The sequence below is a fragment of the Myiozetetes cayanensis genome, unplaced genomic scaffold, assembly GCF_022539395.1.
Source record: "Myiozetetes cayanensis isolate MyiCay16 unplaced genomic scaffold, myiCay2020 scf7, whole genome shotgun sequence".
In the NCBI taxonomy this organism is placed as follows: Eukaryota; Metazoa; Chordata; class Aves; order Passeriformes; family Tyrannidae; genus Myiozetetes; species Myiozetetes cayanensis.
In genome coordinates, this window is record NW_026087964.1 from 20,581,801 (window position 1) to 20,599,384 (window position 17,584).

Consider the following 17,584-nt stretch of genomic DNA (forward strand, 5'->3'; position numbering starts at 1 on the left):
TCTCCTGGAATACTTTCAAAATAGCAACTACTAAGGTATGACTGATAAGGGCACAAAAAGGCAACTTCCTCCTACGATGCAGTAGAGTGTGCAGGAGACCCTTCAGCTGCATGAAAACCCACTTGCATTCCTTGCCTCAGAAATTTCTAAAATAGATGCTGAAACCTAGGAGGAGTACTCCTATGGCTCCTCTGAATCCAAGTGATTAACTGGAGTATATTCTGGTTTTAAGTGTGAGAGACTGAAATGATTAATGGTTTAAAACATTGTTAAGCTCATTAAAGCTCAATCCCCACTGAATACACCTCCCGGATTTCAGGGAACTGGACTGTGAGTTTAGCCTCCTGACTGGAACCTGAGGTAAGGTAAATGTTGTGCTATTGTCCAGTCACCTCAAGTCTAAGGCCAAGTAAACAAGCCTGGGAGGAGGCCATAGCCCACAGACTTATTGGCACTCTCCCACTCCAGTCTCCCACTCTTGAGAGACTGGGCTGTTAATGCCAAGGGCTCCAACAACCAGCAGGGTGCTTTGGTAACAACATGCAGAGCGGGGCCGCCCAGGTGCTGAGGGTGTGCACACCTGACACCTCAAGCTACAAGCTGGGTGTTAAACATGATAAAGAGGCAAGCCCTGTGAGGCAGGGTAGTGTTTCTTTTTCCTTACACAAATGACTCTGCTGTGATAACTCCCCTCTGGGGAAGCACTGAGACAGTCACAGGGAGCCTGGAGGTATCTCTGCTGATGGGCCATAATGGACTCAACTGTGCTGACACAACAGGCTTAAAAGGTGTCAAAGACTCATTAAATGTCCTGTGATCCAGTTTTACATCATCAAGTGTAAAACTCCCCACTCCACAGGCAGTATTAGGTGTTCCCCCCTAAACCTGCGCGTATATAACTCATGAAATCTTTGAGTTTTGTGGGCTTCCCCCACCGGATCAAGACTGTCACTTCCACAAGACTGTGACTGTCACTTCAGCCAACAGACATTGACACTGCAACTACCAACTCTCATCGCTGGATCCAATGGATGGTGACTATACATCTTTCTACTTTTATCCTTTCTTTCTCTTACTTTTCCTTATACATTTTAAGTGTTATTTTTATGCTTTTATACTGCTCTAGTACTGAAGATAATACCAATCAAAATGACTACATACATGTTTTCTTTTGCAACTAAACTGTTCTAAAATGAATCCTACATCAATTTACAAACATCAATCATTCAGTGTTGTTTCACTCTAGTCCACCCCAAGGGACCCTTTAAAAAGAACCTGAGTTAGCCTCGCCTTCTTGGGAGGGTTGTAACAGGAAGATCTGGCCAACTGGTGCAGTCTCAAGTCAGGAGGTATTTTGATTTGAAAAGGACAATATGTCCAAATATCCCCAAACAAGTAAGACTGAATTTGCAACACTTGCACTTCAAAATAAAAGAGGAAATGCACAAGTTGACGTAACTGAGTAGAAGTCCAATACTGTCAACATAACCAATAAAAATATTTAAAGTAATACAGGAACAGGTTACAGTCAGATACATTAATTAGAAGACAGGATTGCTCTCCACCCAACATGCTCCATTTTTGTCAAAAGCAGCATCAGAAACAAATGTATCTAAAACAGGACCATCCTGAGGATACTAGCTGTAACACGGTACCTTGCAGAGGAACATCAAGGGTGACATTTGTCCTGTCTTGCAATGAGCTGCAAGCCATGGCTTTAGCATTCTTCCGTTCAGCCATAATCTGAAGAACACAGTGATAATACAGCATTAAAAAAAAAAGAAGTATAGCAACAACTACAAATTTACTCCTATTACAATCCTAATTTCTTAAATCTGAAGTAAATCAGAAGCCACGGGACTAAGCAGGTTATTCTTTTTGAATAACAACTTTAATTTTCCTCCACTTTATTCACCATTCCTTTACTACAGAAAGAACTTTAGTGGTGTACAAGCCTAGAGGAAAAGTAGATGGAGGTGATAAAAATAGTCATTTTTATGAACAGTAAAACTGCAGTTGATAGGAGGAAGAGTAATATAGCAAGAATTATAAATATTTAATGCACAGAGAGGAGTGCTCAGTATTTATGTTTCTCTCTGAACTATCTTCTGCTGTATATAATTTTTTCCTCCATTTTTATGTTTATTGTGGAATTAAAACTCCCATGCAAAATACAACCTGTACTTCCCCCAAAATATATAATAGTAGCAAAAGAGGAAAAAAACCCCCCTACTTCAAAATAACCCTTTTGGATGGTTATTCCCTAGAAATGTGACTGAGAAGGTATCCAGGGAAGCTAATAGGTTTCCCAAAGCTCATATATAAGCCATTGCTATCTGCTTTTTTACACTATGTCTGTTCATTGTAATGAAACTATAAAGATAACTGGTTGTACAACAGATGACACTTGGTCAGAAGATGCTTCTAGCAATTTCTCTCCCCTTCCCAACCCTCCTCCTCCTTTTTTTTTTTTTTGGTTTTATATTCTGAAAATATTTTCTATTGCAGGGACACAGGGGAATATTCCTACCCCCTCTGAAGAAAAACAATACACGCTAGTTTAAGAAGAAACCCTGATTCAGCAAAGAGGTCTAGTGTTTCAGTACATGCAGGTCTAGTGTTTCAGTACATGCCAAGAGCTTCCCTGAATCTACTGCTGAATTAACTGTGTTACTATTAGCTACACTTTTAAATGTCTAGTTGTTCTCCTATCCAAAATGATTGTCAAAAGTTTCATATCGTAGTTACTTATGTGACAGCTCTGCTCCCTTTCTGATATTCCTGCCTATAGCTACTGCAGCATTTACTTGACGTTGACCTTACTGGATAAAAGCAGCTGTGGCAGGGCCTGTGTAGCATGTTTTTTCCTGCTAGACTTGCTGGAAACACCTGTGTGAATTGGACAAGAACTAGGAGGAATATAACAGCACTAGGCATCAGCCACTGCTGCAGTCCCTGGTGTTAAACCTCAACAAGCACAACCTGCAGCTCCCTGGCCAAACCAAGCAGCTACCTGAGGGCTGCTACTGCCACTCCCTCTGGCACCCAAAGCAGGACAAACGTCCCAGACTTTGCCCCGTCACTGGGCTACCTTCTGCCTCAGGCATAACTGTGCTGCTCAGAGGGCTGCAGTAATGCACACTGTGCAAATGCTCAGGCTGCTTGCATGAGATATCACTAACAAGTTCAGTACCACATCTGCAGTGATGCAAAAATGAAAATTTTTTTTAGGCTATATAACTGACTACAGAGGAGGGTTTGGTGTCACTGATTCCATTCACTAACATGAAGACAAAATGTAAAAAGCAAATGACAGTCATACAGTAGAATTTCAGAACTTGAAGGTTTCCTAAATAGCTTTTCTAGAAGAGCTGTGACTCATCAGGAGGGACAAGTTACACAGGGATAACTAATAAAGTTATTCATCCCAACAGCCCACTCTTCCTGTGGTGCAAATTGCCATATTTTAATGAAAAACAAAATGAGAAGTTAGTATTTTTAAAAAGGCGGATGCAGTCGCAAATCCACCACAGCTGAATAAAAGAGTAAAAGAAGAGTTTCAAGTAGATTGGATTAACTTCCTCTTTATAAACCATTTCAATTAGTTTGCTGTGAAGGATGTGCTGCCTTGCTACTTCTGCATGAAATGACTGTACAGAGCACACTCATAACCAGATCATCCAAGAAAACTAAAATTAATAACCAGAAAATGGTGTCAAATCTATAAGGTGAAATGACTGAAAGAACAGTCCTCTCCAGTATTACAGACAACTAAGACTGGCAGGAGCCAAGATCCTTTAGTATTCATAACCAGAGTAGCTTAAACCCGCTCTTCTCCATGATTTTTTAAAAAAATACATTTAGCAACTATTTTCTGTCTCTCCTGCAGGGTAATACCATTGAATAACACCATTCTGGTGGTCTGATTTATTCATGGAGTTTAAGATCACAGTTTATTATTCATTGAAGCTCTGTGTTCTTTTTCCATTTTGAACCTGCAACTCCTTTATTATTCAAGAAAACCTTCAGTCTCTATACACACTTATCAAAAGCACATATCATCCTTCTCAAATCTAAATGCTCACCCTCCCATAATTCCTATCCATTTGCATCCTTTCCTTTACAAATTCTCTACATCGTTCTTGTTGCCAGTGACACAAACTAAACTAACACTGCATACAACTGCTGATTACATGTATGTGTAAGGCTCAGGGACCTCTAAACAGACGAATGCAGCTGATTTTAAATCCACTTGCCTTTGAGCAGATTTCGTGTAAGCTTGTAGCGATGGCTTTTGCAGGTGTGTCACATCGAAACACATGACATTTTAGAATTCTTGTGTCTTTGTCTCTTGCCACATAAGCAAAGTCTCTGTGTAAACAAAATAAATTGACATATTAGAATCAAGCAATGAAACATATACCTAAAGTTTGGTGCTTAATCTATATAATTAAAAAGTTCATTACGGTTTCCTAACCATGCAACTTATTCAGGTTATAACCCATAATTCCAAATGCAATTGTAAATACACAGGAAAATTTACTCCAATATTTTACTGAAGATGAAATGGGGAGAGAATTACAAATTAAAGACAGAAAACACATGCAGCTCTCAACTGTTAAAAAATGAGAAACAGCATACAAGACCGAAGATAGAGAAAAACTGTATTTCAAAGGACTGTATAAAGTGTTTAAAATATGCAGATAGTAATTAGAGATCTGGTTGCATAAGGGAGATGTGAACCTGCCGAGCTTTGCTCGCACTAATTGCCCTAAATTTCTGACCTTATTTTTTTAAAAGTTAAATAAAGCTGCCCTACAAAAGACACTTTTTCACTCTACTGGCTAGTCACCACAGCACAGTATAGCTTTCTAGCATGGGTGAAGGAAGTGCCAGGATTAGGTTTATTTGTTCTCAGGCTGCTTAAGAGTTGGAGCTCTTCTGAAAAAGTTGAAGTGGTATGTGCTGAGTCAGGAAGAAGCTTGGCTTTGCCCGGTTGCCATCCTTGCTATACCAGACTCTCTGTTCACTGGTCTTGCACCTCTGCTTTTCCATGTCCTCCAAGCAACCACAGCCCACTCCTACCTTATGATCTTCCTGTTACCTCCAGGTTTCTCTGGGACTCTTCATCCCTAGCAAAGTTATACTGAGTAGTTAACTAGAATTAAACCAGACAAGCAAAGCTGAAGCTCCCAACAGCCTCTCATGCCTGAAGTCTCTATTCAATGCCTTTCTGCTTTACACATAAATAATTACCAGTAAGATTCTAAGTGGTAAAGAGGATACTCCTAAACTCCAGGCTTAGTATAAACTAAAGTATTTGTTTATAAAAATCTGTAAATATTCCAAGCAGGGTTTAATGTAGCATGGATGGCCAATTTCTTCATTCATTTGAGGTGCCCAGTGAATTGAAGAATTTTATACCGAAGTTATTCAGGGAGAGAGAGAGACTGTGGCAGATGGATTGCTGGCCTTCCAGCTCTGTACGAGAGATGAACACTATCCTGCAGTTAAGTATGGTACCTGCATCTTAACTGAACAGAACTAGATTTTGGCCTTAATGAGCCCTTGAAATGTAAGGGGTGCTCAGTAACAGGTACAGGTGGTTGTTCCATCTAACTGCTTTGCAACCTGGAGCCTGATGAACAATACTTTAAGAAAACCAAATCACATAAAACTACCAGGGGATGAGATTTGGAAGCAATTCTGCATGACAGAACAGTGCAGCAACACGGTGAAGATGGAGGCCCCTCTCCATCTCTCTGCATGCCAACCTGCACTGACACACGCTAGGGCACAGCAGAGACAGGAGGCAGCAGGACAGCACATGGAGTGTGTTGCCACCTGAACCCTTCCTGCACAGGGAATGCAGCCCATGGGCTGTCTTGGTTTTCACTGCAATGCTGTCCTCCAGCACGTAAGACACAGGCACCCTGGGGAGGGATGGTGTTTCACCCAGCTGCTCGTGACCTGCAGGAAAAATCACAAGGCAATAACCTAGGAAGGTATTGTCTATTACAGAAGATGCTCCAGGTTCCTAGCTCCAGACTGACCCTCAGACCCTCATCCACAAGAGCCTTTTGGCCTGTTGTTCCCTTTTGCTGCAAGATCACAGAGATGCTGAGTTCCAGCTGCAATCTTGCTCCTGGAAAAAGGCTGATGCTTTTGGCTCATCTGTACATGTGCCAAGACTTGTTTTAGAATGGTTTCCTCTTAGCTTAATTTTTCAAAGGCAAGGCAAGTTGAAGACTCCTAGCTGGACTCTAGTAATAAGACTAAGAAAAGGGAGTATAGCTTAGCTGTGGCTTATGAAAAATTAGCAACTATGGGTTAAAAAATTAAACCAAGTACCACATAAAAAACCTTTGAGAATTTTGCCTTTTGAAGTAAGCTTTCAAGATTACTGGTGCTTCTCCTGAAAGACCTGCAGGGCAGGTCTCTAAAAATGCTCAGGTTCACAAAAGACACATATAAAATATCCTGAGTTCTAAAGAAACCTTGCCTGGTTTGAGAGCTGTGAGAAATTTCCAAGCATCCTACGCATTTTGGATTTTTGTTTTCTATGTGTTTGGCTTTAGCTGCCATCTTTTAAACATCCCAAGTTACAGACTTGACATTTTTTAGTCCAAATATCTTGCCTTACAAATATTTTAACTGCAATGCAAAACCATCATTCACTTAACAGACATGGATTTTCTACCATAACTTCATTAAGACTTCCCCCCACTTTCCATGCACGAAGAACTTGCTGGCAGTGACCATAACTTGCAGGATAGCAAAGACACACAGCATAAACAAGCAGACTGCTGCACACACCTTATTACTGGATCAAGGTCTGTTCTTTCAGAGGGCAGACAGCTGAAACCTGTGTTTGCATTAACCTAAAATAACACTGGAAGTCATCCATGTGACCATTAAATGGTTATTTATTACTATATACAACCATTTATGCCAAATCAATACTATTCCTTTGAGGACTTGTAACAGGTGATTTATGCATCCCTTCACAAGATGATCCTAGGAAAAGCATCCCGTTCTGTTTTGTCAAGATGCTTCCACTGCACAGAAGCCTGTTTGAATAAACAGAAATCTGCATAGCCTGAGGAGGCTATACAATACCAGGATTTCCAATTTTAAGGCCAGCACCTTCGAGGACTTGCACACACACAGAAGAAAACCGTGCCCTTCTGTTAGCCATGCAGCGATCTGTTAGAACCTTATTTTACTGTTTATAAAAGCTAAGGTGGGACAAAGCCACCAAAGCGAGTCATTAGGGCTTAGAGGACATAGCACATTGCCAAAAAAATCCATTGAAATAGCCCAAGAAAGTGCGGTCCAACCTTTGATCAGTAGCTCTGGCAATGTGCTGGCACACCACAATTTCACAACTTTCTCAATAAACTACTGTGCTGTAGGAGTTCACATCAGGATGGGCATCTCCACTCTGCCGCCAAATCCCTCCCTACATTGGACAACCACCAGGGTCACAGTAAATCTCACCTTGCAGAGAGTTTATCTGAGATCCAAGCTCTACTGCAAGCATTTTCAGTCTTATCTGTAAGATAATACTAAACGTGTTTAGTCAGCACGTTACCTCCCAGTGGAGGTAGGACTCAAGGGACTGCAGAGATAAAAATGAGTCAAATAATTAAAAGACTTAAACTAAAAGACTGAATTCTGTTAGGATCAAAGATTTTGGTTGTAAAGGAACACAGCTCATAATTATACCTCATAAGTAGGAAACATCTTTGGTAAAAGTATTTTCAACAGCATTTTAAAGGCAGAGAGGTGGACTGAGGGCAGCCTGCTGAGCCTTGAGTTTTTCTCTCAAGTCTGAATTTACTTCTCTGATCAAAGGAGACCAATGTGGAAGGCATCCTGAACAGTAATAAGCTTGCACCCTTTTGGGTAAGAATGTTTCTCTGTTCCTGGAAGGCTAATGACAGCCAAATGAATGAGCCACACTCAGAGCCCAGCTCAGTGACCATTCTGACCACAGGTAAGACCTGTGGCAAGGGCAGGGAGGAGTCTGATGAGTGTTATGGATGTGGTACCTGTAGTGGGACACCGCAGGTGACAAGGGTGCTCACCCCCCACTTCAGTGCTGCCATATCCATGTCCTCCCTTACACAACTGGCTCAGGCATAAACCCCTCTGCCCTGCCCCCGAGGAGGTACTGGACATTCCCATGTAGGCCTGGGGGCGTTCATCCCTTCTGATGGGGCAAAACTGGCTCTGGTGTGAGAAACACCCGTCATGTCTTAGAAGGTGTCACAAATCAAAGACCCTCAAAAGTGCACCCAGACTAATTTCTGGGGCCTTCCACCAGAGGACTGCACATGACCCAGTGTTACACCAAACAGTGTAAAACTACCCCCTCGCCCCAGGAGAGGTACCTGGGCATTCCCACATGAACCTGAACATACATTAACCTATTAAACTTTATGTTTGTGAGCTTCCCCCATCCCTGATGGATCAAGACTGTAACCATCACATTGGCAATGGACATCAAAATTGCAACTATCCAGTCTCTTTCTTTTCCTTATGTATTTTCTTAAGTGATATTGTCATACTTTTATACTGTTACATTTCTATAGATAATAACCAAAATGGCTACTCACCTCCTTTCAATTGCAATGAACTGTTCTAAAATAAACCCCCATCTATCTATCTATCTATCTATCTATCTATCTATCTATCTATGCCTCCAGGGTGTGTCCTGGAAAGTCCATGAGGCTGCGAGAAATGTCTCATCTTTGTCCTGTGAAATCCCACTCACATTGAGTCACCTTGTAGAAGTGTCAGAAATGCCACTTCCCACGCACAGGGCTGTTGGTGGGGAGGAGCTGCCAGGACACCTGGCCCATGCCTTGGCTCCACAAGCGTTGCCTCAGTGCTGCAGTGCTGCACATAACACTTCTGTAGAGCCTCTCTGGCACTTGGTCCTGCACCTTCTGTAAATATTTCTGCTTGTAACCATATACAATCATAAACAAGGCTGTATAGCACAATTACTGAAGAAAATTAAATGCCAGCCAATACATCAGTTTCAAGTACTGAGAGCTAATAATACCCTTGTGGTGCTGTTTCAGACTCACACACCAGTGTTTCATTTTAAGTACCTGAACACCTTGAACAAAATAAATCAGTTAATTACATTCATGGATTGTGAATATACATAAACCTTTACATGATCAGGGCCTGCATCTGAATCAAACGTGAGTTCTTCAAAACCTGTGGTACTGCATCATGTACAACCCTGCCAGAACCATCTGTTTTCAAACCATCAATCAAAATCAGCCCACAAACAGCCCTTCCCCCTTCTAACAAACACTACTACTGATTTCATTAATTCACGGAAGTCACCTAGATGCCTGTGCACTTGCATGAGTAGCCCTACATGGCACCCCAGCAGCCAAGACCTGGAGATGGAGGTACAGGCTGGTGCCAGTTGGCTCCTGCACTGCCAGTGGGAGCCCTGCAGCCTTGCTTCAGGCATTTCTAGGCATCTGGAAAACCGAGCTCCACGCTCCCTTTTGGAGAAAAAAGGTATGGCTTCGGAGATTTCAGCATATCTGCTTCCTGCAGCAACGACACCAAACTTAGGGCCACAATGGAACAGCTTCTTATTTGTCCAAAGGCTTGAACCATAAAAAAGCCAGAAGACCTCTCTCTGATTCTTCTTCCACTTCAGATCCCTTCTGGGTTGCTTTATCTACAAACCTTCATTTGACTACAGCTCACTGGAACCTGATTAACATTTAAGTGAGATTTATATGCAACAGGCCCCTTCAATAATGAAGAAGTGCCAAGTGACGTGTTTGCAATAGAAATTTATGGAAAAGGGCAAATGCCTCCTCTTACCACTTCCCTGTCTTTACAACCTGCTGGAAAAATGAGTAAAAAGAAATCAAAAAGCCATTACAAAGCCCATGGCTGAATATAGAGCTAGCACAAGGTTAACAGATCACATCTCATCCAGCTGAGGTCTTCTCTGCCTCCATAGGGTCTGTGTGCACCCGAAATCTGTAGGATCTGAATGACTGCTCCTGATAAAATTTCATTCCACATCAGTGGGGAGAGCAGCAAGGTGTTTAGTGGGAGAATAATGTTGCAGGAAAAAAGCTATGTACTCTTGAAACTTTACAGCACAGGGGCACCACTTCCGTTGATACAGGATTATAGAGAAGGGGTACTGCACTGTAGGTAATTTTTAATTTTTTTAATCATTTGCACATGTACTATACAACCCACTAATATCTTTCCAGTTATAGGAACTGGATTAACTCAGTATTCTGGAAAAAAGCTAGACGCCCAGAAAAATAGATAAGAATTATTTTGCTGCAAGAGTAGGTAAGACTGGTTCTGCTGAGCAATTAAAAGTTCAGTAGAAATTTCTTTACTTTGAAAGAGTATAGGACTAGAGAAAGACATTTTAAAAACCAATTCTGAGAGTTGCAAACACAATGTAAGGTGCTAAGTAGAAGGGAATTTAATTTTTATTTGCTCTTTTACTCTCCTTAATTGGCAAATGTCTACAGTAATTGACTAAACCTTAGATAGACATACCTATTTAACACCTGGCTAAGCATCACTTAGCTGCTCAACCTTGGATGAATATAATCACATTAAAAGCAATTTATGCTAATGCTGTCCTGTTTGAGTAGCAGTTATAACCATTTGCCACTATTAGGCTAAAGTCCTAGGAGGCATCCCAATTAAGTACAGCCTGAAAGAGCAGCAAATCCTCCATTAACGTCCCACTATAAACTTATTTCTCCAAAGGACTGCAGAAGAATATAGAATTGCATTAATCTTTTTTGGTTTTGGTTAAAAACCCCTGACACCCTAGCCTTGAAGTCTGAAATAATTTTTTTTACTCTTATCAATCAAAATTATATTGCTGTTATTTAAAACAACTATATTAGAATGATACACGCAGGAAAATGTAAATTGCTTTACAGATTTATGTATTACAAATTGTAACAAAAATCCTTGAACCAAAAATTATATTCTCTGAGTTTTGCTTAAAATTGATTGACATTCATCCAGAGTAGCCTACAGAAGATGACAGATTTCTCTGTCCTGATGTACAGACTCCTGTGACTGCAGGGTCACAGAGCACACACCGTCACGCTGTGGGGAAACCATTTCCTGAGTCCATAACCTTCAAGCTTCACTTTGCTTTCCTGCAAACAGCTGACCAGAGACTTGTGAATGTGGGAAGAAAAAAGGGGGAGCAGCCACCACTACAGCAAAGCGGGTCCGAGGCACCTGGCAGGAGGCTGCCATTCACTGTCAAGACATGAGCATCCACAGAAGCAGAGTAAATCAGCAGAGAAGGAGACAAAGCAAGAGAAGTGAGAGGAGACACATGAGAAAAGTAGATAAATATAATGCCATCAACGCCATGCTTGGATGAGGTTTTTTCATGACACACAAATATTCTAGTATCACAAGTGGCAGAGAAGACAAGAAACTTTGCAGTAATATGTATGACAGAAATTACAGATCCTCTGGATTAACATTTTAGATTTTTTTATCCACCCTGCTCTTTCACATAGGAGAAAGGAGAATGATTTATAGCTGAAATGAAATCTGTGACTGTTTAGTGCACTTGTCTTTTTATAAGAGTCACATCAAGGAACTTGTGAAGTTAGGGAGAAAAACCCAAAGGCAAGAAACCATAACTAGATGAAACAAGCAGCATTCACAAAAGCTGCAAAATCTGTTTGTACAAGATTTACTGAGGACTTCTCAACTTCCATTTCACCTACCAGATACCAGACACTGAGTGAAACCAGTTCTTCCCTCCCACATCCTCCAAATGGAACCCACAGCCCCTTCTCCAGGTGACTATACACCAATCACTTTGGAATCAAGCTTGGGATGAGGAGAAAGAAAAATAACTACTCTCAAGAGTCTTCTCCTTCCCATTTCTCTTAAACAGTCATGGTGCATTTAACCACATGTACTCTTCTCTCCTCAGTGATGAGAGCTGGGAGAGATGAGGGGGAGAAGGAAGTTTCCCTCTGTTTCTGACAGTTGCTGGCAATCCCAGACACACATGAAAGCCTTGCAATTTTCCTTCACTCTGAAGGCTCCATCACCTCTTCGACTGCCTCCCAGCTACAACCCAGAATGGCACATTGGGCCACCACTACATTACCCTGGACATTAATTTTTGATCCAGCTAGTTAAAATGCCCTCCCTAAGCAGAGATTTTTGGGAGACTTTTCTTATTTCAGTTCTCACACAATTTGAAAATGGATTTCCTTGCAGCAAAACATCAATTCTGCATTTATTAACTTCTCCTCAAATGGTCCAGCATTCAGATAGTGTAGCTTGTTTTTCTAATTCAAGCATAAAGTTTGTAGGGCAAATTATCCCCTGCTGAAAGACTGTTTGTTTCCTTCCTTGATAATGTCACTTGCTAACTCTCAAGGAGGAGCTATGGCTACTTTGTGTGATATTCAGAGGCTTTAATCTGGCAGCCCTAAAACTCACAGCTGCCAGTTTTTCTTTGATGTCTTATCATTGCCACAGTTCTGCATGCTTCCAAAATTTGTTAAACCCCTCTCAGAGCCGATACGTCTGATACCCAGCTCAGCCCTTCAGAGCCCAGCACTCCAAGTCTGAAAGCGTTTGCATGACTTTCACTCCAATTTCCTTCCTGTGGCCTGATCCTCATGAAGCTCTGATCCCCCAGCCACGCTTTCCAGGTCTCAGCACTGTTTCACCACCTCCTCCTGTGCAGGGGGGGCAGGAATCCTGCCAGCCTTGCCACCGCTGCCTTGCAAGCCAGAAAGGTGGCTCTGAGAGGTTACAAATCATTTCCCTTTCTGTTACCAAGGGCTATATCCCATTCCTGCAAAGGGCCACAGATTTGCATCCACAAGAGTCCTGTCAAAGCACAATTCTGTATCTGAGCTGTCCAGATCCATGAGCTCTGTTAGCACAGTGACAACAGTACAGACTGTACTGCTACGATGTATGTTCCATGCTGGTCCTTATTCCCAGCCTCACCTCACGATCACATGGCCAAAGTACAACCATTGTGGCAAGGAGAACAGTTTATTACATGGGCTGTGGTCACCACCAAAGTGGTGCCCTGGAAACTGCGCTCCTGTAGGACCAGCAGCCCGAGGGGGCCCAGCTAATGCTATGTCACATCCTGCTGGTGCTTGGGGGTCAGGTGGGGCTTATTGCTGCTCACCAACTGTTAGACAGATATGGCAAGCTGAAAAGTCGATCAGTAGCTTCAACTTCTGCTTGTTTTATAAACAGATTTAACAAAAGACAGAGCTTGTGTGACAGATCATATGCAATTCACTGACCACTGACTTGATCGACACAAAGGTTTCGTGGTGGTTTTTTTTTGCTTAATTGCTTCACAACATTTTTGTGAAGCAGGGGTCTGCCTTCTTACCCTGTGCAGCAGTTCTCAAGGAAAATGCACACAAATGAGGAAGTTTGTCAAGGCCATTAGAGTTGCTGCTTCTCCTCTGAAGCATTGCAAAGTGATGGTTTAACTCCTCAGGATGGCCAGTCTAGCATTTCTGATAAATCCTGAATTTTCTTTAACTAAATGAATGTGTTATTATGCCTATGAACCTCTGAATATTTTTGACAATCCTTCTACCTTCCAGATCTAATTGAAAGATGTGGACTTTGTTTATAAGGAATATCTAAAGATTTAATAAAGAAATACATCAAGTTGAGATGTTCAAAGCACTATTAAAGATTTAACTGAATGAGACAGCAGACTACACCAGAATAGTTAATCTCTCCGGTGTGATCTGTTTTACAAGCAATGCTTCCTCTTTATTATTCAGACAGAGAACACAGCAGTTGTGCACAGACACTACCCACGGATATGTTTGCAACACAGTTTTGCCAGTGTTAGGCTGGGAGGATCATCTCTTCCTACATGCATGAAACCTACATTAGATTGCAAAGCCATAATCAAGAAAGTTCAAACATTTCCCCAGGCCAACACTGCCTAAAGAATTGATTAAAAAACAGTCAAGTCTGGAAACCGGTCTCATTATATACCACAAAGCAAACATGAGGAATGGTCCACATCTCTAAACCATATTCCTTTCACCCAGTCCCACTTTGAAGTTTTTGCAATTTAGAAGAGCAAACAAACCCCAAATCTCATCTAAGGGATGCAATTCTACTGCTAAGAGCCTTTGGAGTGGCTGCAGCCCTTGTGCTGCAAAGCACCTGACTACAATGCCTTACTGTCTGTTCTCCCATGAAACGGGAAGCATTGTAGAGAATTCCAAACGATCCCTTTGTACATCCAAACAAATCAAGCAAACTTTTTTTCTTCAAACTTGAAAGACAAGTGAGCAATCCAGACGGACCCAAAACAAATACTAAAAATAGGAAATAAACATTGAGGTTTCCAATGCTTGCTAAACTTAGCTCTTAAATCCCCTGCTCTTAGTATCATGTTTTTTCAAATTTAAATAAAGGTGGGACTTTAATACTACTGTCTTGCATTTCAGATTGAGAGAGCAACATAATCTAAATTTTAATCTCAAACACCAGAAGCAAATATTAGAATCCCCTGCATCAGATGATTTTAAACTGTTCTAATATTAGAGGGTTTGGGACCTGGAAGAAAAAAACAACCAACTTGACAATTCTGTTAATATTAAGGTGAAAAGGTGACATAGACACAGGAATTTACTCACTGAAGCTGAACTTCTGTTCATTGATACAAGCAAAGCAATACAACATTGTTTGGTGCATGCTGGAAGGATAAACATGAAAACCGAAAAACGAAAATAATTTACCTCTCTCTGAATCCAGGGAAGCATGAAGAAACAGAAAGAACAAGTTAGAAAGCACTCAAGCAGACAGAGCTCCAATATATGATGAGGCAGGGTAGCTGAAAAGTGCTGTACATTTAGTGTTCACTGTTTGTAGCACAGTGTATCTAAGCATACTGCCACTATTTCCTTTTGACACTTCTTTTGTTGAATCTTGTTGTTCTGAAGTTTGTATTTTTGGAAACATAGAATGAAGCCAACAGGCATCAGCTGAATTCAGTGAGGCAGCATAGACATACCAACAGTGGGAGGTAATAAAGCTTAAAATACCACATGCAAGTCCGGGAAGTCGTATGCAGAAAGCATAAATAGACATAGGAAGTGCATGAACCTTCCTTCTTCCAAAATAACACTATTTACAGCAGACACTGACTAAAGAAACAAGAATAATTCTTCAGAGTGTGAAAACCTTACATTGTTCAAACTGAAAGAGTAGAAAGATTGTCCTCAGTTTTTTTAATGCCTTTTCCAAAAGGTCACTTGGGGTCCTCTGAAAGTTGCACCCCGAAGAAGTGACAGCCTGGGGAACAACCTCATATGAGTGTTGAGCTGAAGCCAGGGGGTATAAAATCACCACACACTTCATTTCTGAAACACTTCAGCAACCACTAACTCTTGTTACAACTTAACCAACACTCCTTTCCTGCAGGTGAAGGGGGGCAGGAGAGGCACAAGCTTCCTTGGCTGGTGGTTGCCCTTCTTCGCCTTCCCGCAGATCCGCTCTGCCTGCCCAGCTCCTGCCCTGAGCCCCAGCACTCACTGCAGCTGGCTGCTTTCTAGGTCATGCCAGCCACCAGGGAACACCAGCAGGGTGAGCTTTCAGGGACAGGGGCACTCCTGGAGCTGTCCTGTGAACACAGCACACTGTTTCCTGTGATGTTACCACAAAGGGTTCTCTGCGCTGAGGAGGGATGTGATGTGGGTTGCTGCCTGCTTCTGCCCACCTCTCCTTAAATACTGGACACCGCTCCATGCAATCCATAGTGTCTCTACAGGGATAATAACCTTTCTTGAGAAGAGAGATGCTTAATCCTGCACTCCCACTCTTGCCTGCTGCAGGCATCTCACAACCTCCCTTTCTTAAGAAGGGCTTATCTCCAGCGAGGATCTGAGCAAGGCTCATGCACGCAGAAATGTGGGACCCTACATCATCCCAGCTTGTAACTAACTCTGAGAAAAAAAGTAGTGGAGTGGAAAAATCATGCCATCTCAACTAATAAGGGCAGGATTAAAGACAGAACACACTGAAGGGAAGGGATCCAATTTCCATGAGATATCTCACATCAGCAAGCTTGCAAAGCTTACAGGGATTGATCTATTGCTTAGAAATGGCTTAGTGAGTAGAACTGGAATAAACACAGGCTTTCTAAGTCAGGTTTTAACTAAACAAGCATATGGTTAGCTAATGCACATAACTAGAGATTCAATTTCTTTCTCATGTTGAGATGAAACCTCTCTTGATGCAACTTGTATCCACTGTCCCTTGTAATAATCTCCATGTGGCTCCTTGTAAAGAAAAATAATTCACTGCAGCAACCTCTCCAGGGATACAGTAGAGCTCCCATCACAGGATGTTTTCAAGATGTCACTGGACAGGGTGCTAGACTATCTCATCTAGGCTCCCTTTCCCATGAAAGGTTGGATGATGGCCTTTTGATATTTCTTCCAACCTGGGCTATTCTATGATTCTATGAAAGCAGTCAAGTTGGAAAGATGATCCATATTTACAAACACAATGGACATTCCCACAAATTTTACAATGGAAGCATGAGACAGCCTCGTCACAAAGAAGAAACACGGGGTGCTCTACTCCACTCCTTCCATGCAGTGAACTGGGAGTTTCCCCTTTTCAGTATCCAGTGGTGACCTGTGTGGATCTCCCCAAAACCCCACTCATTCCTTCACTTCAGCTACACTGGCTTTCTACTGGGCTTTGCAGAGTTAGCAAGGACTTCAACTACTGCTAATATTTTATAAAATAAGGATTTAAAACTGCATCTCAGCACTGCAAATACTGTAGGTCTTTCAAGCCTAAATGCCCTTGATGCTACATTTCAGTGCCAATCAGAATTGAAAAAGTAGTATCACTTCCACTTTCTGTGAAAATACAGTCAGTGTTTCTAAGTAGTATGAGGAGCAAAATATATACAATTTTCTCTGTCCATTAATCACTGGCTTTATATGAAATGGACAAATAGAGATTTTTATCTCTCAGAAAAAGCATTATATTGGAAAAAATGTTCTGCAATTTAGATACAATATACTGGGGGGAGGAAAGGAAAAGAAATGTCCTGGAGACAGAAAACATGACCTGCTGGAGCCAACTCTGAAAGGGAGATCTGTTAATTCCCCAATCATTATGCAGGATACAACTGTACAGAACAATCACCACTGCAGCTGCCAGCAAAAAGAAAAGACCACTGGAGGGAACTCAGGAAGGTGACTAAAAACACAAGCAGTTGGGATGCTGAACTTCCTCAGGCAGTGAGGAATGAGTGGGGTTGAAGGACTCTCGCACTGTAGGATGCATGCAAATCAAGGGAGGCTACATCCCGCTTCTAACCAGTTAATTACAGCTTTCCAGTCAACTCAACATCATCTCATAGAGTGTCTTGTAATTTATGAATTATTTTCATACAAAAGACCATTTGCCTGTATTCTCTTTACATTCTGGTAGCTCAAATATGGTTGAATGATTCACATTTAAACATAAATAAATAGATTAAAAAAAATTGCCCCAA

The 17,584-nt window shown here is 41.6% G+C and overlaps 1 protein-coding gene across 14 annotated transcripts in view; it reads right to left on the reverse strand.

Moving 5' to 3' along the window:
- APBB2 (amyloid beta precursor protein binding family B member 2) overlaps window positions 1-17,584 on the reverse strand; it is a 186,548-nt gene that overhangs the window by 6,863 nt on the left and 162,101 nt on the right. For 13 of the 14 annotated variants that reach the window (XM_050338427.1, XM_050338437.1, XM_050338429.1 and 10 more), the window contains 2 exons: window positions 4,257-4,371; window positions 1,656-1,743 (listed from right to left, as the gene is read on the reverse strand). In XM_050338427.1, the coding sequence (XP_050194384.1) occupies window positions 1,656-1,743; window positions 4,257-4,371 (203 nt within the window). Of the gene's footprint in view, window positions 1-1,655; window positions 1,744-4,256; window positions 4,372-14,807; window positions 15,496-17,584 lie in introns of those variants that run through there. The other variant, XM_050338440.1, reaches the window with a different exon arrangement.